At 33.0% G+C, this 23,510-nt stretch overlaps 4 protein-coding genes across 8 annotated transcripts; 3 read left to right on the top strand and 1 right to left on the bottom strand.

The window, feature by feature from the left end:
* The first annotated feature begins 3,749 nt into the window (after positions 1–3,749).
* Positions 3,750–6,694, top strand: LOC125223284 (probable serine/threonine-protein kinase PBL3). Of its 3 annotated transcripts, none has more exons than XM_048126365.1 (6): positions 3,750–3,924; positions 5,013–5,221; positions 5,310–5,445; positions 5,530–5,666; positions 5,893–6,019; positions 6,234–6,694. In XM_048126365.1, the coding sequence occupies exons 1-6, from the start codon at positions 3,780–3,782 to the stop codon at positions 6,269–6,271; spliced, it is 792 nt and encodes a 263-aa protein (XP_047982322.1). In that variant the 5' UTR covers positions 3,750–3,779; the 3' UTR covers positions 6,272–6,694. The 3 variants fall into 3 exon arrangements, with proteins under 3 accessions (XP_047982322.1, XP_047982320.1, XP_047982321.1); XM_048126363.1 differs by having other exon boundaries at positions 6,106–6,694; XM_048126364.1 differs by having other exon boundaries at positions 3,751–3,924; positions 6,277–6,694.
* A 122-nt stretch (positions 6,695–6,816) lies between these two features.
* On the bottom strand, positions 6,817–9,405 carry LOC125223285 (DNA-directed RNA polymerases II and V subunit 8A-like). 3 transcript variants are annotated; one of them, XM_048126366.1, is made up of 5 exons: positions 9,283–9,405; positions 8,252–8,365; positions 7,789–7,946; positions 7,308–7,402; positions 6,817–7,065 (listed from the first exon to the last, which is right to left on the bottom strand). In XM_048126366.1, the coding sequence occupies exons 2-5, from the start codon at positions 8,322–8,324 to the stop codon at positions 6,954–6,956; spliced, it is 438 nt and encodes a 145-aa protein (XP_047982323.1). In that variant the 5' UTR covers positions 8,325–8,365; positions 9,283–9,405; the 3' UTR covers positions 6,817–6,953. The 3 variants fall into 3 exon arrangements, with proteins under 3 accessions (XP_047982323.1, XP_047982325.1, XP_047982324.1); XM_048126368.1 differs by lacking the exon at positions 9,283–9,405 and adding an exon at positions 9,189–9,207; XM_048126367.1 differs by lacking the exon at positions 9,283–9,405 and adding an exon at positions 8,785–9,165.
* Positions 9,406–14,162: 4,757 nt separating this feature from the next.
* On the top strand, positions 14,163–17,165 carry LOC125217947 (pelargonidin 3-O-(6-caffeoylglucoside) 5-O-(6-O-malonylglucoside) 4'''-malonyltransferase-like). Its single transcript, XM_048119528.1, has 4 exons — positions 14,163–14,178; positions 14,318–14,749; positions 15,196–16,105; positions 17,051–17,165. The coding sequence occupies exons 2-3, from the start codon at positions 14,349–14,351 to the stop codon at positions 16,088–16,090; spliced, it is 1,296 nt and encodes a 431-aa protein (XP_047975485.1). The 5' UTR covers positions 14,163–14,178; positions 14,318–14,348; the 3' UTR covers positions 16,091–16,105; positions 17,051–17,165.
* A 959-nt stretch (positions 17,166–18,124) lies between these two features.
* Positions 18,125–18,731, top strand: LOC125218113 (non-specific lipid-transfer protein 1-like). Its single transcript, XM_048119713.1, has 2 exons — positions 18,125–18,476; positions 18,566–18,731. Exons 1-2 carry the CDS (start codon positions 18,139–18,141, stop codon positions 18,573–18,575), a joined length of 348 nt encoding a protein of 115 aa, XP_047975670.1. The 5' UTR covers positions 18,125–18,138; the 3' UTR covers positions 18,576–18,731.
* Positions 18,732–23,510: the final 4,779 nt, after the last annotated feature.

Below are 23,510 nucleotides of genomic sequence, written 5' to 3'. Positions count from 1 at the left end.
GGAAATAAACAGGTTCCCTTGGTCCAGCAAATCCACTAGATCACGCGGTCTAGGAACTCGATGGTCGTAGGAAATCCTGGTCGTCGGACACACAGAGCACTCTTTCAAAAACCCTCAACCACTTTACTAAACCTAGTATAGGGAAGTAGGGATCGATCCCACAGAGAAGGATGCGTAATAATCATGTTCAAGGATTTGGACTTGTTTTTGGTGTTGGCTGCTGCCACGCATTTTTCTTGGGTTGAGGAAAACAAATTAAACTTGACTTGGGAATTTTAAAACTACTACGCTAATAGCTAGACTTAGGCGAAATAACAAGAGAACTTTGCAAAGAAAATTAACTGCTCAATTACCAGATCTAAGAAAACTACTCTAATTACCTAGACCTAGGAAACAAACTGACTGTGGGGACCATGACTGAAAAAGCAGGAGTACGGACGAAAAGCTGGCAGAATAACTAACTCGGGTACTAACTAACAGCGACATCATCTTCTTCAACCAAATGGCGTAAAAACTCATAAGAAAAACAACATGAACGAAATCAGAGCAGAGCAAACTAAATCTAAATCAAATTGATGCATAACAACGAAGAACTAAACGGATCTACAGATGCTAGACGAAGTAAAACAGGAAACAAGCAGAAAACTCAAATTCATCCAACAACTTCCTTTTCTCACTTCGGATCCAACCTCAGACGCTAAATCCACTCCGGATCCAAGCGTCCAACACAAACTCCACCCAACTGAAACACTTCATCACTTCAGATTTAAACAACAACCTCCAATCAGTCAACAAACCACGGATCTATCACCAAATTCTCATATCGAGTACCACAACATCAAAATAAAACAGAGATCGACATAAAACTTGTTAAAATAAACTCTCAGCAGCAAGATCTACGTAAATCAACTTGAAATATCACAACTAAACGCAAACCAACAGAAGCGAAAAGATAACAAGTAACATCAACAGCCAAGTCGACTCCCGAAAGTGAAGTTCGACCGCAAAAGTGCAAAACAACTGAAATTAAAACAGATTGTATCTTCGTCCACACGCGGACGGTGTTGCAACTGAGACTTTTTAAAGAAATGAACCCTTTTCGTAACCCGAACTACCCCAGATCTCCCATTACCAAGTGTGTGTTATGTGTGTGAGCTAAAAGAGAGTGAAAAAAGTGATGATTTGTGCGTTGCATGCTCTTCTATATATAGGCGTTGGAGTGGGGCCCAGCGAGGTATAGATAGACTTTGTTGCCCTCAGCTACTGACTCCCTCCGTCACGCCTTCTTTTCCTTTGAATTCTGCTCACTTCACTTCATTCCTTTGCTAGACCGTTTCCTTCAAGCATTCCCTCGATCTAGCGATTTTATCACACACCTGGCTTAGGAAACATGTTAGACCCAGCAAATTGTAACGTTTTTCACCATATAACCGATGCATGAAATTAGCCTTATCAAAATACAAGAGACTAAAAAGAAAAAACCACCAACATTTAAGTGTCATAAAACGAAAACAAGGACGCGATGAACGAAAACAAGTCGGGTTCAAATCTCCCGATCCAAACGGTCCACTTCTTTTTCTATTTTTTCTTTTTTTTAGGGACTGCTCATTTTATTTTTCAAAAACAAGTCGGGTTCAAATCTCGCGATCCAACGAAACCCAACTAGCATTAACACTAGTAGATGTCTCATTTATAGACAAAGTTGTTATAATAAAATATGGTTGAATGGTGTGGTCTACTTGTTTAAAATGAAAAACTAAAAAAGTATATAGAAATTTAAATGGCTGACATTTTAAAATGATAAAGTTGAGATATTCTTTTTAGAGAATGAAAGAAATATGCATTAGTATTAGTATGTGCAGCAGTGGCGGACGCAGAAATTTTATATTGGGGGTCCAAATTATAATTGATAAACTTGTTACATAAGTTTAGTGTCAACGGTGCCAAAAATAGTTACGACGTGAACAATATAGAATTGAGAAATGAACAATATAAATTAAAGGTACAGTGATCGTGTCGTTGTAAAAAAAATTAACAAAAAACCTAGTATTGTCGAAATAATTTAAGAATATTTTTTTTAAAATAAAAAACCTAACTTTAAAATAAATTTACCTTATATCATATGCATGCTAAAGAATTAAGTATAATAGTTATGAATTACGTATAATAATTATACAAATGTGAAAAAATAAAAAATGGGTAACAAGAATCGAACCTGAACCTCAAGGTTGAGAGTCATAACACTCAACCAGCTGCACTACACCATACTTTGTTAAGTATTTTTGAATACTAAATATATAATGTTATGTCAAATTGGTGGGGGTTCCATGGGTCTCCCATGGCACCACATAAGTCCGCCAATGTGTGCAGTTATGACTATTTGTATCAAAATACTAATCTGATACGCTCAATTATCAATTCATGAAGTTGGGTGGGAGGTTTGTTTTAATGATAGATAGTTCTATTATTTTATTTTGAATCGTTAATTAGAATTAATTTAGAAAAAATTTAGATACCAAAATAAAAAAAAAATTGTATTGAATGGATTAAAATTTAATTACTTTATTTTTAAATTAATTAAAAAAAGAAATTCATTAAAATTAAATATTCGTATACAAATTATTTTTAATTAAGATTTGAATTTAATATTCAAATTAAAATCATATTATAACAAAAGTACAAGCATGCTATTAAAAAGAAAAAAATATATAATAAAATGAATAAAAATTGAAATTATAAAAAAAATCATTGGTATGAGACCGAGCCATGCAAGAGAACGTGCTCAATTTTTCAACCTCTTCTTTTAACGTGTTCAATTAATACACCTCGGTTCTTAGGAAGATAATTCTTGATTGCCACGGATTTCTATACAATTTAATTTGTTGTGTTAATTGGAGAGAGTAAAATAAGAGAGAAAAAATAAAATAGAGATAAAAATATTTTCTTTTTTAGTAATATTAGTCATCTTGGTTGAGACAAACTAAAAAGGAAAGTGAGTCATCTTTAGTGGGACGGGGAGAGTACCATAAGAGTGTCCACAGTGGTGCCGCCCCAGCGCCTGCCGTCGGCAGCAGTGTTGCCGCAGCGACCACTACTGGACTGGGATAGGCCGGGGGCGGTCCCAGTGGAGATCCGGCGACCGCCGCGGCGGTCCATTGCAGACTGCTGGTAGTGATTTAAAATTACTTTTTTTTTCTATAAATACACCTCCTTTTCTTATTCGTTCAATAATTTTTATTCCAATTCAATTGAAATATACTCCCTCCGTTCTGACTAAAATGATATATTTCTTGGTCGGCATGAGATTTTAGGAGTTATTGGTTAAAGTGTTTAATCGGAGAGAGAAAAGGTGGGTGTAAGTATAAAAAAAGAGAGAGAAAGAAAGATAAATATTTTTAACAGGAGTGGAGAAAAGTAGTTGGTTGTATTAATTAGAGAGATAAAATTTTTAAAATAGAAAATGTATAATCTTAATTGGAACAATCTAAAAAGAAGAGTCGTGTCATCTTAAGCGGGTGAATGGAGTACCATGGCTATGACGTGATTGTGGTGTTGATTTTATTGGACTTGTCATTTGACCAGACAAGTTTTTGTGACTGTGGCTACTGTGGACATTCTAAAAACTTTTGAAGAAATAGTCATGGAGGTAGACTTATCTAGAAGAAACGTGCGATTAATAGTTGTCAGTAGACGAAAATGTTGACTGATGAAGTGACACATGATATGATATATTCCTACTTCATACTCTTCTTCCTCATTTTAGAAAGATCAAAGCAAAAATGTCAAGGGTTTATGATTTATGGGAGAAATTGGTCGGCGCTGTTTTCAACAGGGAGGAGCTCAGGCGACTTGCGCTTCGCGACAGCTTCAGCTCCTCCACCTTTTCTGATTACAGCTCGGGCTTCACTTCTGACTCCTCCATTGGTATACTTTTTTCTAATCTCTCAACATTCAACCATCAAATCGATTCCTTCATTCTTGATGAGTTATAAATTAGATTCAATTTTGGTGTTAATATTCTGGCATGTTCCGAATAGTTATGTCTTTCACTTTTCATTTTATTTTTTTTGATTTGGGAAAAAGTTGGGTGGAGTTTCATTGCAGATTAAATCTTAACCTTTTTAGCATTTTTGAGAATTAAACTCAAAATTTTTACGACGTCATCTTCAATGGTACACTAAATTAAATCTAAAATATGATAGACAATTAGTTCCAATGATACTTCAAAACTAATCTCATTTTTTTGTTTGAGTAAAATATACTCTTACTTTTATGTTTACATTAAAACAAAACCATTCTTTTTTTCAAATTTTGTGAGTGAAAAAAGGCATAATATGGATAATATTATTTTAACTTTGAGTTTATTGTAAATGTAAAATCATATTTGATGACACATTTACACTAAAATGAGTTTGAGTTTAATGTAAATAGTTGAAGATGCTGTCCAAATCACAACTCCAAATTCTGCAAATACTTAGATCATCTCAAATGGTACACTAAAACCTAAAATGGAAATAGCTCCAATAGTACTCCAAAACTAATCTCATTTTTGGTTTTTTTAGTGAAAAATACCTATCTTTAGGTTTATGCTAAACCAAAACAAAAAACTTTTTCAAATTTTGTGAGTAAAAAAGGCATATAGAGAATATTCTCTTAAGTTTGAGTTTAGTGTAAATGATTGAAGTAAAATCATATTTGATGTGACACTTACAATAAAATGAGTTTGAATTTGTGTAAATGGTTGGAGATGTTTTTATGATAGGACAAATTTACTACAAATTGAATGACTGATAGTACATTATTACAATAGTTTAAAATTGAACTTAGTTTGATTTTACACAAAAGGGTACGATTAGATTTGTACTAATCTTAAACTTGAAGTTGGCTTCTCAACTACATCATTCTGCAGCTTCCATTCATCAATACCTTTGCAGTAGTTGAATTAAGTTTTACATACTTACATTGTGCACCGTTTTTATGTGAAATTCATATACTTACTGATGATATCGCAGCATACCCCGTTGCACGGCCTATAGAGCTGAAAGAGATTATAAAAGCGACAGAAAACTTTCAGTTAGACATGCTCATAGGGGAAGGAGTCATGTGTCAAGCTTTTATAGCATGCATCGATGAGCATGCCCTCACCGCCTTGAAGCCTGGCTCCGGAATGGCTGTTACAGTTAAAAAATGGTCGTCCATGGAAAGACCACAAGATTGGTTGGTAGGTTTGTGTTTACAAAGATGATTTTTTTCTGAAGTAAATTAATTTTGATCTTATGTTTAGTACTAATCATGAACTACTTATGCAGAAGAAAATTGATAATTTGGTGCAGCTTTGTCATCCATGCTTGGTCAGCTTCGTTGGGTACTATACGGAGGAACACAACATGATGTTGGTGTACGAGTTCATGCCCCATGGACGCTTGTCAGATCACTTATTCACTAGTAATTTTTCATTCTGGATGAACATTCTAGCATGCTCTTTTGTTGCAATTCACCTATGATCTTATTCTGTGGTAATCTTCATAGCTCGATACCGATCATTACCTTGGGCGAGGAGAATCAAGATCGCTATAGATATTGCTAGAGAGCTTAGCTACTTGCACGAACAAGATATACCTATCATACACCGAGATTTCAAGACTGCTAACGTTCTTCTGGACTGGGTAGATATGTTTGACTTTTTAAAAAAAAAAAAATTAGAGACGTAACTATTATTGGATGTCCCCGAAGGGAGAGATATGCTTGACTTCTCTTCTTGCTTTGGTTGTAAATTTGTAAATAACTACTGCAGTTTTAGACAAAACATAAAACTATATATTCTTGTCCTTTTCTCTCTGGTCATGCAGTTGTACAAATGAATATTTGATGTTTCATATATTTGGTGTGCAGGAATTGAATGCTAAGCTATCTAACTACTGTTACGGTATAGATGATCCTACCGGTGAAATGACTTCCATACCAACTCGTCAAATATTCGTTTCACCTGGCTATACTCCACCTGAATATATATCAAAAGGTTATTGAATCACTCCCCCACCTTTTGATGCTCGTGGCTATGTTACTTCCTGTTGTACTCGTTGTTCTAACTTTTCTTATGCACGGGTTGTCTGACTACTAAATCGAATGCATACACTTTTGGAGTTGTTTTACTAGAATTGCTATCTGGCACTGTCGTATCAAACTTGAACTTGGAACAATCTTACTTTAGTCAAAAGTCGAAATTACTGCAGATTATGGACATCCGATTAAACGGTCAGTACCCTCGTGATGCAGCATATAAAGTTGTGAAGCTTGCGTTGAAGTGCCTAAATCAGGATCCAAAATCGAGACCAAGAATGAGTGATGTTGTGGTTGCACTAGAGCAGTTCCAAGGCTATGCACCTATGTGATGATGTTGTGGTTGCACTAGGCTTAGTAGCTAGCTCGCCATTGCATGCGCACGGGGCCAAAATGAACAACCCTGGATGGATGCACATAAACTATGTTGCCAAGATCTTCGATTGCTACACAAATAGAGGGCTTGAATCCCACTTTTTAGAATATTGAGAGTGGATGAATTATGACTATCTTTTTGAAGGTTAGATGGTCTCTTTGTTGAGGCTTTGAAATTGTTTTGATTATTATAGTGTTTAGATATGGTTAGTATTGTTATTATTTCAATTCAATACACACGAATGATTAAGCGATGATATATTGATATTACTATCACTAACTATGTTTATGATGTTGAGAGAGAGAATATATGCTCCACCAAATATATGAAACAAACATCTCAAAGGGAATCTGTTGCACAAGATATGCTTTAGAGAATGGTTGAAAATGCTAACTTAGTAGTCGACAATTATGTCAATATATTGTCATCAATTCAAACGCAGAGAACGAGTTAGCCAGTAGAATATAATTAAACAAGTTTTCACTTTGAAATTTCTATGCCCAGTAGCATCTTTAACTCAAACCTTCCTAATAAGAATGAACAGCCTCTGGTCAAGCTCAAATCTAGCGGCAATGGAAGGATCCCCCTTCAGCATCATAAGCAGTCCACCGAACGAGACATATATATCCCTGGATCCAATAGGAAACAAACACGATAGCCAGAGGGAACGCGACAACACTTAAAGCATAAAACAACAGATGGCCCGTCAATACAAGTCGAATTTCATAGTACACAGTGCACCCCAACATCATTGAGGTGGAGTTCGCACAGATACAAATATACAATGGTTTACTAACTACTGTGTATCAAGGAGAATGGATATGATGAGAAATATGTTAAGATGAATGCATGACAAGGTATGGAAACATACGCTTTGACTTGCTTCTCGCTAGATTCCTCGGAGATTCTGTACAGTTTACCTTGCATGACATAGTCGAACTTATCAGCAAGCGACTTCTTGTTACCCTGATATCAGAGTAAATAAGAGTTGGCAATCATTCAATACCACAGTGATTGAAGCAATGGATGAATCGTCCACAATCCTATACAGCTATACATGATATAGGTTTTAACTAAGTATATCTTCCTATTTCAAACTAAATTAACAATAGCAGATATTCCAAGTGAAAGCCAAAATGATATATATTCAACTTAAATAGCCACTAATGATACTTTGAGATCAGACTAGGAGCATACACAAATGCATCAGTGTGTATCAAAAAAATCTCAACCTTTATTTCCTGAACTAGTTGATTCTTAACTATGGCCAATTAACTATTAGAAAGAATATAAGTCATCATGAATGGCAGAAACTCAAGTAATCAAAGCAGATAAGATCATGATTCTTTTACCGGAGTGTAATAACCAGAATCGGGCGTTCCGTCCAAGTTCAGAGTGGATGCTAATACCATCATGAACTTCTCCCCAGCACGCATAGGATAAATCTCAGTGTTGATATCAAGGTGCATCAACATGTCAAACTGCTCACTCCTAGCGGAAATACGAGAGACTAAAGAAAAAACCACCAACATAAGTGTCATAATCCATGGCAAAGAACGATAACAAGGACGCAATGAGATTGTACTCAACCAGGAGGTTAACATGGAGATGGAATTCCCAAGTAACATCCAATCAATAAAACAACTCTACATACAATGCTTTTCCAATCAATAAACCAAATTCAATTTTTCTCGTTCCATCTCAGAGTATCCATTCACCCGAAACTGATCAGTTTAAGCATTAACAAGGCATATACTACCCACACAAGAAACTAGAAACAGAGAAGTAAGTACATGAGTTTATAAAAACTCATACCCCGATCAAACTTTTTTCCATCTGGATCAATCGCATCAATTCGAAATATATCTTCAAAAAGTGTCTCCACCATTCTCACAAGAAAAAACTAATGTCGGCCTTGAGAAATAGAACCTACAGCAAATACAATATAATCCAAATAATCAAATAAGAATTAAAAAAAGTAAAAAAAATCATATTTTTAGCAATTTCATCTCTAAAATTAGTCCAAAAAAAGCGGAGAGGATCTCCTAATCCACTCTTCTTACTCCACTCCTACTCCACCTCTCACAATGCAATAAAATAATAATACAATCATGACCAATTTTGATAAGTGATGGAGAATTATTTTATTGCATTGTGAGAGGTGGAGTAGGAGAAGTGGATCAGGAGATCCTCTTTGCCAAAAAAGTAAGTTCCTTCACATTTCCAAAATTTCTGAAACTTAAACAATGGAAAAAAGAATACACACGACACACCCGAAATGGTCGAAAAGGCATAAGAAAAATTCAAACAACTACAAAAGAAAAATCAATTGGATAGTCGAAACTAACTTCTAACTTGACTCTGTTTCAAAAGAATTCACGCGGATTTAGCGGCATCACATTGATTCCAAAGCTGATACGAACCGATTGATCAACAAAATTAAGAAAAATCGAGAAAAGAAATACAGAAACCTCAACCAAAACCCTAGATTAACCCCGTGTAGAAAAACCTAGCTTAATTCCCCAATGTATCGAAAGCTTGATAATATACAATTATGTCCTTTCTAGAGGGAATCTGACTGCCTAGAGCAATGTGCTTGCAATATTTTTTTATAAAGCAGTAAAAATAGAGCTTATTGAAAGAAAGCAGACAGAAAACATATCTATCCAATCCGTGATACAGCTTCCTAAATAAGATTAAAAATCTCTATAAATACACAAAATCACAATATTTGAGTTATAATCAAATCAACCAAGAAAAACCCGCCGGTAGGCGTGGCGGCATGGTGGGAGAGAGGAAGGAGAGAAGAGGCGAGGAAAGGGGAGATTGGTGTTAGGGAAACATACCAGTGCGAGTATTTCAGATGTCCAACTCTCGGGCTCGCGGATTCGGAAAACGTCGCAGCACTTTCCTGATGATTTGGGCGAAAAGAATGAACAGGGAGAAGGCTCTTCTTTTTGTTGGACCAGAGTTAAAATTTAAATTTGGGCCGTCTATGGGCTGGGCAATTTAATTAAATCATGTAAATCTCTAAACAAAATAAATCTCATTTTCTATTAATTTATTTCATTCACATTTTATTATATTACTAATACTCTCTATCTTAATAATCCACTTTAGTTCTGTCACAAATTTTTTAAAAAAAATAAAGAAAAATAAATTGAAAAAGTTAGTGAATATGAGTCTCATTTTTGTATATTAATTTTATAATAAAATGTGAGTGAAAGGAGTTAGTGGAATGTGGGTTCTACTTACCATTTATCGTAAAAAGTGAAAATGGACAATTCATATGGGACAAATGAAAATGACAAAAGTGGACAATTAATAGGGGATAAAGTTAGTATATATAAGTGACACTATTATTCCACTAACTTATTCAATCCTTTTTTCTTTATATTTTTTAAAACACACGGCGAAACTAAATAAGACACTTATTATAGGATGGAGGGAGTCTTCATGTACTTAATTCGTTTTGTTGTTAATATTTTCATATAGTTACGGTTTTAAAATAAAATTAAGTTTGTTTTTAATGAGATCAATAATTATGTTTAGTTAATATTTGTTCTTTCTATTTAAACGGATAGTATCTCATTTGTTGTAAGCTATGGAGTATTTCTTATTAATATTATATTTCCGTCTTCCATTCCATTTTTTAAAAGTTTTTTAATAGTCATTACTTTATTTAAATATGAAAAAAAATTTGGTCATAGATATGATTTTTTCTATTTTTCTTATAGAATAAATAGAAAATAATTTTTTACAGTTAGATGGTTTTTTTATTTTTCAATCTTAATTAGTATATTCAGATATTTATTTATTGGTCATTGAATCTTCGGTTGATTATTATAATATTCTATAGAATATAATTACAAATAATTATTAAAAGCACAATTTTTATATTATAATGCTATAATATTTTATTTTTTAAGTTTAAAAATATTTAGCTCAATGAGCATATCTTTTATAAGTTCAATTGATTAAATTATTCAGTGCAATTGGTGAACCTAATCCAAAAATGTTCACTCTTTTTCAATAGTTCGATTATATCTCACCCTCATACTTTGCTAATGATAGCTACGCTAGAAAAAAAATATAATTAGGTAGAAAATAAGAAGAAAGATAGAAAGAAAATGTATCATTAATCGAACATTTCTTGCGCCAATTTTAAGGGTGAATGATGTTCATTATAATTTTAGTCACTCGTAAGAATCATAATAGAATTTTTATGCAATAGTTGTTTAATTTGAAGATTTTAATTTATAAAAATGACATAATAGCAATGGTATAATCATTGTTAATGTTGTTTTTAAAGTAGTTTTTAAAACTTTTGAATTACTGGTTTGTTGTTATCATTTTAAGTTATTTATCCTAATTATTTATATTTATTTCTTTTTTCAAATCTTATAAATGAATTATGGATTAACTGTATGATATTAATATAATAATATTGTTTTCATATTATCAGTACACGTTGTTAAAGTGTGATTATTTTATTTATATTTTAAACTGAAAAATAGTCTAAATAATATTTTTTTTAACAGTTAAATTCTTTAAACATGTTTTATATACTCCTTCTGTCCCATAATATGAGTCATGTTTGGTGTTGATACGAGTTTTAAGAAATATAAAGAATAATGAGATGGAAAAGTTAATGGAATATGGAGTCAACTTTTTTATATTGGTTTTATAATATAATGTGAGTGAAGTGATTTAATGGAATGTGAGAACTACTTACGATTTGTGGTAAAAGTAAACTGTGACTCTTATTGTGAGGGGGACTAAAATGACAAAATGTGACTTTAATTGTGGGACGGAGGGAGTGCGTGACTAAGTAAAATATTACTCCATCCGCCCCCCTGTAAGCGAGTATTTTCGTTTTTTGAATGTTCCACTCTAATTAACATATTTCCTAGAATGGAAATACCAAGTATCACTATTTCCATTTTATCTTCTCTCTTTATTTATTTTTCTACTTAATTCACAAAATAAAAATATAGTATAAAATTTCATGGCAAATAGAATATACTCCATTTAAAATGGGGAAGAATTAATTTTTTTTTAAGTGAATATAATGGTATTAGTTTTTTTTCTGAATTATTTAGAATTTGTATTTAATAAGTGAAAATTTTATAGCCCGTGCATAGCATGGGTGGTGATACTAGTTTAATACTAAGACTGACAGTACGGCAACAAAAACTGCCATGGCCATTTTCGTTGAATATTTTTATCAGTGCAAATATATACTCCCTCCGCATAAAAAAAATATGGATAATTGATACCCCATCATAACACGGAAATTAAAATAAAATTAGTAAAATAAAAGAAGAGAGTAGAAGGATAGTTAAAGTAGTTTTAGTGGATAGTGAGACTCATATTATAAGTAGTGTTTTTTGGTGGTATGTGTTGTAACAAATAAGTTGATATATAGGGGTAAATAAATTGCATTAACTTTCAAAAAATGAATGCATATATTTTATGGGACGGATGAAAATGAAAAATGTGCACATATTTTTATGGGTCTGGAAAGAGTATAAATGAAATATTGAAAAATAAGTATCTTTAGTATCGTAAAAAAATCATAAATGTGTGTAACCAATACTTCATCGTGTCTCCAACAGATGTCCCATATTTGATCGGTATAATTTTTAAAATATTGTTTGCCTTTTTTGATAAAAAATTGATGGAAAAAATTAATGTGTTCCCTATTTCTAAATTTTAGTTCTATAATGATATAAATAGAATAAATTAGTAGAATCTGATATTCAATTAAAAAATTATAAAGTAAAATAGTGTATTTATTGAGAACCGTCTAAATAAAGAAATGCTCGATTGGCTTAGCATTCCATTGATAGTTTTGTTTAACATGAGGAACATTCCATTGGCTTAGCATTACAATGAGACACATTTCAAATTTAATCATGACTTATTGTTCAAGTTACCCATGATAATCAATAATGCTATTTTATTTTGCCAAGATAAATCCTAATACATCATAGAAATATTTGATTGCATAAATTAGATTTTAGCTAGATAGAAATATACAATTATAAAAAATGATAAATGTGTATAATCAATACTCCATGTGTCTCCAATAGAGGTCTTATATTTGATCGCTCCGAGTTTTAATAAATTATTTGACTTTGTAAAAAAAAATTATGAAAAAAATTAATGGAATGTCATGAGCCCTACTTATAAATATTACTCCCTCTGTCCCTGATTAGGAGTCACACTTTGACCGGGCACGAGTTTTAAGAAATGTAAAGAAAAGTTGGTTGAAAAAGTTAGTGGAATGTGGGACTCATTTTTTATATTGGTTTTATAATAAAATGTGAGTGAATTGAGTTAGTGGAATGTGTGACCTACTTACCATTTATAGTAAAAATGAAGTGTGACTCTTAATTGGGGACGGACCGAAATGGAAAAGTGTGACTCTTAATCGGGGACGGAGGAAGTAGTTTATAACAATTGTAAATAGAATTAGTTAATAGAACACAAGACAAGATTGGTCGTGGAGATAATCTGGTCATCCGAACAGCCACTATATATTCAGGGACAATGTATAATACTAGCATTTAAATTCATCATAGATCGAGAATGTAAGAATCCAATTGTATAGAAATTATATTTGCAATTCACTTTAACTTTTTGTTATAATATATATAGCTTCAATCGGTGATCTTATTTTAAGATAAACTCCGAAAATTAGTCTGAATTTACATTCTATATGATGACAACTAAATGTAAAAATAGTTATTTTCTCGAATTAATACTCAAATGCCACTTTACCATTCCAAAACCAAAAATACAATATTATACTATCACCATCGACATTAATTTTCTACTTATGGATGTTTAAATGGTACTCCCTCCGTTCTTTCATAGTTAAGGCGAAACTTTTCGGCACGAAGTTTAAGAAAGAAATATTAAGTGTTTTAAATAAATAGATAAAAAAGTAAGAAAGTGAAAAAGATAGAGAAAATAAAGTAAAAGGTAAATAAAGTACATAGAACAAGTAAGAGAGATTAAAATAAGAAAGAGAAAAAAGTTATTCCGAAATGACTCAACTATGAGGGAACTTTCCGAAATGACTCAACTATAAGGGAACTTTCCGAAAGGAAAAATGGCTCAACTACGAAGGAACTCAATTTTACAGTTAAATAATAAAATTGACAAATATATCCTTTCAGTTCTTAAATTTGGCAAACTGCAATTAAATAACTTTATTTGTGAATTTGGAACACTGCATTAAATTTTTATTTCATGAGTAGTAAGAGTAATATATTCTTTCTACTCTTGAAAAGTATGAACTTTTTTCTTTTTTAGTAGTTCTTGAAAAATATGAATATTCTAATTTTAAAAATTCTTTTCTCTTTATTAGGTGAGACTCATTCTCCTTTTACAATGTTTTAAAAACTTTCTATCTATATATTTCTTATACCTTTTCAATTATGCCGGAACAAACTAAATGTTCATAATTTTAAGTGACATATTGAGTATATAGATTGAGTATATAGAAATAATTCACTGCGTATTTATAGCACTGTATATCATACAGAAAGGATTGTAGTTGGAAGATGCTTTAGGCAGGGAAAATAATGATTTAGTGGTATACAACCATTTTATTTATTTCAAGAGTTTTTCACCAGCTCAGCAATAAAAGCACTAGCTTCACTCTCACTTTTATATAAGCCGAAAACTAGAAGAATCATCTCAAGGCAAGCTGCAAATATCTTCTCTTCGAGGTATGTATTTTTATATTTTCAGCAGATTCTAAATTAAATAACAATTCAGTGTGAATTTTTTAATAAAAGCAACATGTTACATCAATTACAATCAGTTTTATTTCGTGGATGATGGTTCAATTTGATTTTCTTGATATAGTTACACAAACATCATATTTCCAAGCAAGAAAATGTTGGTGAATGTCCTTACTCGGAAGCTAGTTAAACCTAGCAAGCCGACTCCACCACAGCTCTGGACCTACAAGATCTCGGTGATGGACGAGGTCAATCCATCAATGTTCGTGGTTCGGATCCTCTACTACCGTAAATCGGCTTCAATTCCCTCTTTGGAAGACTCGCTAGCGAAAACATTGTCTCTTTACTACCCGCTTGCTGGTAGATACGATAAAAACAGTCGCACGGTTAAGTGCAACGACGAGGGCACTCTTTTCTCGATAGCCAAAGTTGAGTACCAACTCGATCAACTCATAAATGGGAGGCTCAATGTGGATCACCTCAACCTTCTCCTCCCATTGGAAATAGGTGCCGCTGACGAGCCCACGGACCCAATGCTCGCACTCCAAATCAACAGGTTTTCTTCAATTATACACATTAAATTTTTATTTATTTAGGTATAGTTCGTGTTGTTTACTTGTGACAATGTCTAATCTTATATTCCCTCTGTCCCCATTAACTGGCATCGTTTGATTTGACATGAGTTTTAAGAAATGTAGTGGAAAATGGTGGAATGTGACTCCTATTTTTAAATATTAATTTTATAGTAAAATGTGTGTGGAATGAGTTAGTGAAATATGAGGTTTATTATCAAAAATAGTAAAAGGTAAAGATGTCAATTAATTGGAGACAAAAAAAAAAGGAAATCGGTGTCAATTAATGAGGGACGACGGAGGGAGTATCTTGTTCGGTTGCCTTTTTTCCCAAAACTCTGTTCGTCTCCATAATACTCTGATGATTATCTATAACGAATTTAATCCAAGATAATATCTCATTAGTACTATTATTTTGTCTAAAAACTAGATTTGCGTGTGGTGGCACGGCCGTGGCGGTCTGCGCCTCCCACAGAATCTTCGACGCGGGGTCAATGAGCATATTCCTAACCGCGTGGTCCAGCGTCGCCACTCGGGGCACGGCCATCGCCCCCGTCTTCGACTCCGCCTCCTTCTTCCCCTCGGAGAACCTACCCCCCTTGCAGACCCACGATTCTAGGACCCGGAACAAGAACATAGCCTTCCGGAGATTCGTGTTCCCCAAAACCGCCATATCCGAACTCCGCCGCCGCACGGCCGGCACAGGAGGGCAGAGACCGCCGTCCAAGGTGGCGGTGGTCTCCGCCGCCCTGATCCAGGCTCTCCTCCGTGCCGACAGGGCTAGGCGCGGAGAGTCCAGGGCCTGCGTGGTGGCCCAGGCGATCAACGTCCGGGGACGGACGGTCCCGCCCGTGTCGGCCCAGTCGTGCGGCAACTGGGCCACATTCTCCACCCTGGAGCTGGACGCCAGCCAGGCCCGGGAAATGGAGGGGGATTTCCCGGGACTGGTGTCCGGGATGCGTGGGGCGGCCGCTGCCGGGGTGGAGGAGTGCAGGCGCCTGCTGTCGGACAGGGAGTTCGGGCGGTGGGCGCTGGTGGGGAGCTACGTGGAGGCGGACGAGAGGGGCGCGGCCGGGGAGTGTAAGGTGGTGTGGGTGAGTGATTGGTCAAAGTTTGGGGATTATGAGGTGGATTTGGGGATGGGGAAGGCGGAATGGGTGAGCATGGCGGGAGGGAGGTTGGAGGATATATTGGTGCTGATGGGGACTAAGGATAAGGAAGGGATCGAGGCTTGGGTGTCTCTGCACGAATCGGATATGAGAATTGTGGAGGCGGATCATGACATTTTGAAGCTTACTAGCAACAAGGGATTGTCGAAAATGTGATTTGTGTTGATTGGGGTATGCTCTATGGATTTTTATCTGGATTTTTCGAGTTTCATTTCGTATTTTGTTATTCTCATCATGTGTGTTCTAGTTTCATATTTTGGGTTGAGATTGAAAAATGGGTGACTTCTAGTCTTCTAGTCATTTATCAAATTTAATACTCTTGGAATCTATCAAATTTGTCTATAAGCTTTAATATTTTTGAAAAATCGATTTTTTTTTAAATGACATTGAATTTTAATGTACAAGTAGAATTAGATAAAATAATTGATAAAGTAAGAAAGAGAGAAGTAAAGTAAGAGAAGTGAAAAAAAAACAATAATGGAATGTGGAGTCCACTTCTTAAAATAGAGTGTTCAAAATTTTCCTATTTTTAAGAGATGGAGATAGTAATTATTACTCATGTCCTTTCTTTGTAATATGATATATTTCTTTGACATTATATTTAAGAAAAATTGTGTTTAGTGCATTAAATAGAAATAAAATAAAATAAAATATAATATAAGAGAGAATAAAATAAGAGAAAGAAAAGATAATAAAGTAAAATAGTAATAAAATAAAGAAGATTAGATCTTTTATTTTACTATTTTTTTTAAAGAGAAATGACTCACACTTCCTCCGTTCCACAAGAATATGCATTTTTAATACATAATAGGTAGAGTAAGAGAGAAATAGAAAGAAAAAAAATATTTAAAGTATTGATAGTGGAGAATGGATTCCACTTCATTAGAAAGAAAAAAAATTTCAAATTTTGAATGTACATATTATTGTAGAACGAACTAAATAGGAAAGTGTATATATTCTCATAGGACAAAGATAGAATAACTTAGGACTAAAATGGAATAACTCAAATTAACATAGAATGTATGGAATACAATTATTGTTTTATGTTTTTCTAGTTTATCGAATGGACATTTTAATATTTTCAATAGTATAACTTTCTATATTCCCCGAGATAAGCTTTTGGGAAGTTGGTCGACGGGCCGAGATATGAGGATTTATATGCACGAGCACGAGGAGCCATTGATTGGAGTAAGAAACTGATTGTATATGCGGTGAAGATCCACGATAAGGCCGATGGTGATTGTTACCATAGCAAAATACCATATCAATTTACTTTCTTTTTTTTTTTTGTGTATTTTTAAGTCTATTATTTATGCATTGTAGCTACTTTTACCAAATTGATCTAATCTCTTTTGCAGTCGGTACACCGAAATGGGCTAAGAATAGAACTGTCCAAATTAGAAGGTCTTAAAAATTTCTATGGACATATTGGGCCTCATCTATAATTAATTTAAAGGTCTTTAAAAATGTATGTTGACTTATTGGAAGCTCGAGTCTAAACAAATTTTCATGGATAAAAGGGAGTATAATTTTTAATAACGTTGCATCCTTATTTTATTTCATATTTTAGTAATCTAATGTATAAGTACACGCGAGTGGCGTATATTAACATACATGTGTAGTTAGTTACAAGTGACAACTGACAAATATGTTCCCTCACCCATATTCAACACGGGAACTTATATTTAAGCATTATGATGCAGTTTTGCCTAATAATTTCATGCTCTTTTCGACATAAATCCTTTTCATCACATGTATTAGAAACAAAACTGCGACATATAATAACGTCACAAACCAATGCAAGCACGAATCAATAACTTAAACCTAAAATTAACTTACGAGTATTTATCTATAATTCTACAAATATATGAAATTTCAACTCTTTTTAATCTACATATAAATCCAATTACATAACCTTAGTAGTCTTGTATTTGGATTTTAAAACTATACTAAATGGGTATTTAAGTATTTTGATCAGAATTAAGATCTCTAAATTTGTGTATTTGGACTAAATAATAAATTTTTAAAACAAAGATTATCTAAATATTCATGTATAATCGACATGCAACCAACTCTAATTAAAATAGCAGCGTGACATACGTAAATTAACAAAACACCCAACTTTTCATAAAAGTATCTCTATATAAACATGTCAATAAGCAAACATAGATAATTAAACACTAAATTTGATTAAAAATAAAATAATGGCAGGAATAATGAAGCAAGTCTCTACAATCCTCATGGCCATGGTGTTGATGGCAGCGGTGGCCGAGGCGGAGATCACCTGTGGCACGGTGTTGAGTCACATCTCGGTGTGCATTCCCTACGTCACAAACAAAGGCCCGATCGGGGCATGCTGCAACGGAGTCAAGTCTCTGAATGATGCCGCCAAAACCACGCCAGACCGTCAGGCCGTCTGCAACTGCCTCAAAAATATGGCCACCTCGACCCCCAGCATCGACTACGGTAAGGCCGCCGGGCTGCCTAAAGAATGCGGCGTCGACATTCCCTACATCATTAGCCCGGACATTGATTGCTCAAAGTATGTATTGTTTAGTATTTATGGAATTATTAATTTTAATTTTTGTAAGAATTATGTTGATAAAATGTGGATTCAATTTTGGTGTACAGGGTGAAGTGATGATATTATCTATGGAGAAGGTGAATATGGATTTGTGGCAGCGTTGGAGTTATGTGTGTTGTTAATAATAAGTAACGATTTGTTGATAAACTATTTTCAAAGAGGGTGTAACTATATATGAATGAATATATAACTATTTTCTGGTTTTTGAAGTTATTTATTGTTTGGTTTTAAGAGGACCAAATTAATGAAAACTACACGTGCTCTAGGACTAAATATCTCATTACCAATTATCATTGTCGCTTGAAATATCCAAAATTAAGTTGGAAGCCTTTTTGTGCATGGACCGAATCAATCTACGCATGCTATAGTACATAATAAAACAATTGTGGTTTAAGAAGATACTGTTATTAATTAATGTAGGGATTCAGTAGTGTACACGTGAACTCTACGTTAGTATTATATTGTCTGTTTTAGGTAATGTTCTCACGGTCTTATCTTGGGAGTACTCTCCAAAAAACTTCATACTAATGGAATGCCATTTTGTGCATGAACCGAATCAATATGCGTAGGATATACATAATAAAACAATGGTGATTTTAGAAGGTACTGTAATTAATTAACGTATGGATTCGGTACTACACATCCGAACTCCACATTAGTACGATATTGTCTGTTTTGAGCAAAGTCCTCACAGTTTTGCTCTTGGGAGTACTCCCCAAAAGGCTTCATGCAAATGGAATGGGGGTAGCTCGTATAATGCTTGCAAGTCTTACTCATTTTCTAATGTTTGATATTGTTTGCACCCACACAAATTAATATAGTGAGATGAGAGAGTACTTTTTTAAGAAAATGAAATATAACATTTCTTATAAGACAAATTAAAAATGAGGGTGTGATTATATGACAGATTTAATATTATTTTAAATTAAATTATTTTGAAGCAATCCCTTATATATATAAAAGACATCTCAATAGTAATAAATAATTAATTAAGTGCATTTCTTTTCGACGATGGAATATGATTCTTTTTACATAAAACAAAATAACAGTGCAATATAATTGAGAAATTATTTATGACTATATATCCACTATAACTTTTGAATGTGACATTATTGTATGCGCGGCACAGATTTAATCTCATGACACCTACTTCCTACTCACATTTTTATTATTGTACGGCACAGATTTATTCTCATGACCAGAAAACTGCAACATTTGCAGATCATATGAAACAGCATAATCATTTCAGATAAAATTAAATTAAGTTATAGAGTATTCAACTTATATTATTCCCTGTGCACCCACAGACACAAATCATCAATCTCAAAACTGCAAATTCATTATTTAATTTCAAATTCATCATTAATTTAGGCTCTTTACTATACACGTGGGGGCTAGTACAAAAACATTTTAGATATATTGTCCAAATTAAATACCTTTATGTAGATATTGAGAATTGCTATATATTAACACTTCAAATGAAATACAAACATAGATCTCAAGGTGCATATAACAAGTAGTAATATGTTGTGGAAATATATATAATCTCATAATGAGTTCCAACAATGAAAATAAGTTAGATTGAGTGTAAAATTCGAAGAAAACCAACTTCAGTTATACCATGATACCGGAAAGTGGAAGGTCTCATCCTTATTTTACATGGCTGCGGCTACAAACAATAGCACAAGAGTAACTTTGTGTATGAAATGATATCATCAATTGCCTTACCGCGCGATTATACTTGAGGTTTTCCGATTGACAGAGAGCAAGAGAGAGAGCACTGCTAAGGGGTGTGTTGTTGCTACTTCGTCTTCCCTTTTTTCTTTTTCTTCTTCTTCTTCTTCATTATTTCAAATAGGGGGTGAAAGAGAAATTAATGGGGACTAAATATGAACATAGTTATATGTAGTGAAGAATGTGTTACCAAAATTTGATGGGGTTGGCTAGGAGAGTTACGTTTGGTAGTTGGCTTCAATTCCTGAGATTTTTGGGTGTAGCCCTAATTAACATTTATTGTATAAAGGTAATTATATCAGCTGATTTTTGAATAATTAGTTGATAGTAAAAATAAGTATTTGCGCACGTGTTATAATATAGTATGCGATTCTACGTATTCATATAAAGAGTTAATGCTAAGTATACGAATTATTTTCATATACTAAATGACTATACTGTAGGCTTACATGCATCTAATATCTGTATAATTACCAATCCAATAGGAGAGGGTTATTAATGTTTGTGTGCTAGTATTTATGTAACTGTTTACAATGGAATTGATTATTATATTTTTTCTGATATATATATATATATATATATATATATATATATATATATATATATATATATATATATATATATATATTGATCAATATGAAGTGCACGTACGAGACTAATTTTAAACAAAATTGATTGATTAATGTCTATCTGATATATATAAGTACATGTATATATATTTGTGATTTTTTTTCATTATGAGAAACTATTAGTTATGTAGTACTACTTGATTTTAGTCTAATGGAAGATAGCTACGATCAATATGTGTCATTAACGACATATTATAAATAACATTTGTTGTTATTATACAAATATTCCTTTCGTCCAAAAAGAATAAACAAGTTTTACCATTTTAGGTCGTCCACCAAAAGTAGACTAAGTCTAAAAATGGAAATTTTCAAATCAATACTAACCATACACGTCATTCTAAATGTGGCCCCACAATTCACTAACACTACTTCCAGTCTTCCACCACATTCTCTCTCTCTCTCTACTAATTATGCATTAAAACTCGTATCATTTATAACTTTATGTATTTTTTATGGACGGATGGAGTAATTAATATTTTAATAATGAGCACATTTTGGCATGAACATACGAGGCCCATGCAACTAGTTGAATTTCTAGATTGAGTACTATTATCTTTATTTATTTTGTTAACCCTCTTATTGTTGTGTGGATCCTGCATATTAGCATAGGAAGAGTAGTAGTTTTTAGCTAGGTACACTAGTCTATCGTGCATGTGATCAGATGCTAATAACTGCTATTTTTGTGCTAATAATTTATATTTAGTAATTAACTAGTTACGCAACATATATAGAGTGACCACAAGTCTTTCAGTTGATTTTTTAGATTTAGGTTTAATTTGCCTCACCTAACCCCTGCTTTCTACGAACTAAGAATAAGTCATTCTTGAGTGAAATTCATACTCATCCAGATTCTATACAAAAAAATTTCTTTATGTTCGAAATAAACTACCAATATTAAAAAAAATTACTCCAGTAAAAATTTAACTAGTGTGATAAATCAAATTTGAACATTACAGGGCGTCCGATTTTGTTGCGGAAACATCTTAGAAATTCTGCTGAATACGTACAAGATTAAAAAAAAGAAAAAGAAAAGTAGTATTTGATTAAATGATAAATTTAACCCCCCATCGTTGACCACTAGCAATTAAATTAAAATTCAGACTCGACTTTAAATTTTTATTTATTAATTAATTAATTAAATAAATAAACTCCCTAAATGGTCTATTAACTATGTCACTTGTTCGTACACGTCTTTGAAAGAAATATCACCAATGATCTCAATGGTCCATTAACTATATCTTGTACGCACACGTCTTTGAACAATAATCTTTTAACTTATGGTATAATCACACATGATGACATATTGACATGAGGTTTTCATCTTTTTTCTAAAAAACATTTGTGATTAAAATGTCCTGAACCTCTTAAGGGTATTTTAGACTTATCTAACAACTCGAGTACCTAATTTGTCATTTATATTTCGATTCGGTACATGTTATATATGAAATATTAGTTTTTATTGACATGTTTGAATTTACTTATTTTTGTTACTCCTTTTTCTTAAACTGCATCAAACAAACATAATTCTTCTCTACTAAATCATTATCTCTTAGAAATTTTAATTTGTTGTATGATTAACAAAATTATTTATTAAGTTTGTGTTTAGTTTCCTATATAAAATAATACCAAGATACAATCTACGATTGCGTTATGAGATTATTTTAGTCATAGAGGTTAGCTATAACTAATTATCCCATTATTAACCATCTAAGATTGAATTGTGTGATTGAATCTAATGAACTAAACACACTACATATTTAATCCCGGATACAATCTTGCAAACCGATTAACCCCCGTTATATACGATATTATGTTTTTATTAACATGTTTGAATTTACTTATTTTTGTTATTTCTTTATCTTAATCTGCATCAAACAAACATAATTCTTCTCTACTAAATCATTACTCCTCATGTTCCATGTTAATAGAGTCATTTTTCTATTTTGGGAAGTTCCAATTTAATTGAGTCATTTCTATTTTTGGTAAAAAAGTAATTTTCCTTTTACTTTATTCTCTCTTACCTTTTTCACCATTCATTTAACACACTATTCTTAAACTCTGTGCCGAAAAGAAATGCCTCTATTAACAAGGAATGGAGGGAGTATCTTTTAGAAATTTTAATTTGTTGTATGATTAACAAATTTATTTATTATAGTACTTCCTCCCTCCTTCTATAGCTGAGTCATATTCTTTTTAGGTTGTCCCACTGTAGTTGGGTCAGTTCTTTTTTAGCAAAAAATATCTTACTTTATTTTCTATTCATCTCTTTACTTTACTCTTTTTTTTTCTCTCCATTTTACCCGACTTACACAATTTTTTTAAATTCTCATACCCAAAAGAAATGTCTTTACTACAAATGGATGAACAGAATACTACATGGGAGTACAAAATATTGGTCAAATTCTAGTCTGTCCCACACATTTTAAAATCTTAAAAATAAATTTTGGAGTTTGATAGTATTGCAATTAGGTTTGTGTTAAAATGACAACCTCTCTTAAAGTAACACTGTGACACCACTTATACAACAAAATTATAAACGCTACACAGCAAAATTATAAACGCTACACAGCAATCTATAGATTGTTGTATAGCGTGTTGGATATTGCTGGCCAAGAAAAATTGTTGTATA

The sequence above is a fragment of the Salvia hispanica genome, chromosome 4 (genome assembly GCF_023119035.1).
Source record: "Salvia hispanica cultivar TCC Black 2014 chromosome 4, UniMelb_Shisp_WGS_1.0, whole genome shotgun sequence".
Classification (NCBI taxonomy): Eukaryota; Viridiplantae; Streptophyta; class Magnoliopsida; order Lamiales; family Lamiaceae; genus Salvia; species Salvia hispanica.
Note: the sequence above shows the minus strand (reverse complement) of the source record. Positions and strands in the feature narration are given on the sequence as shown.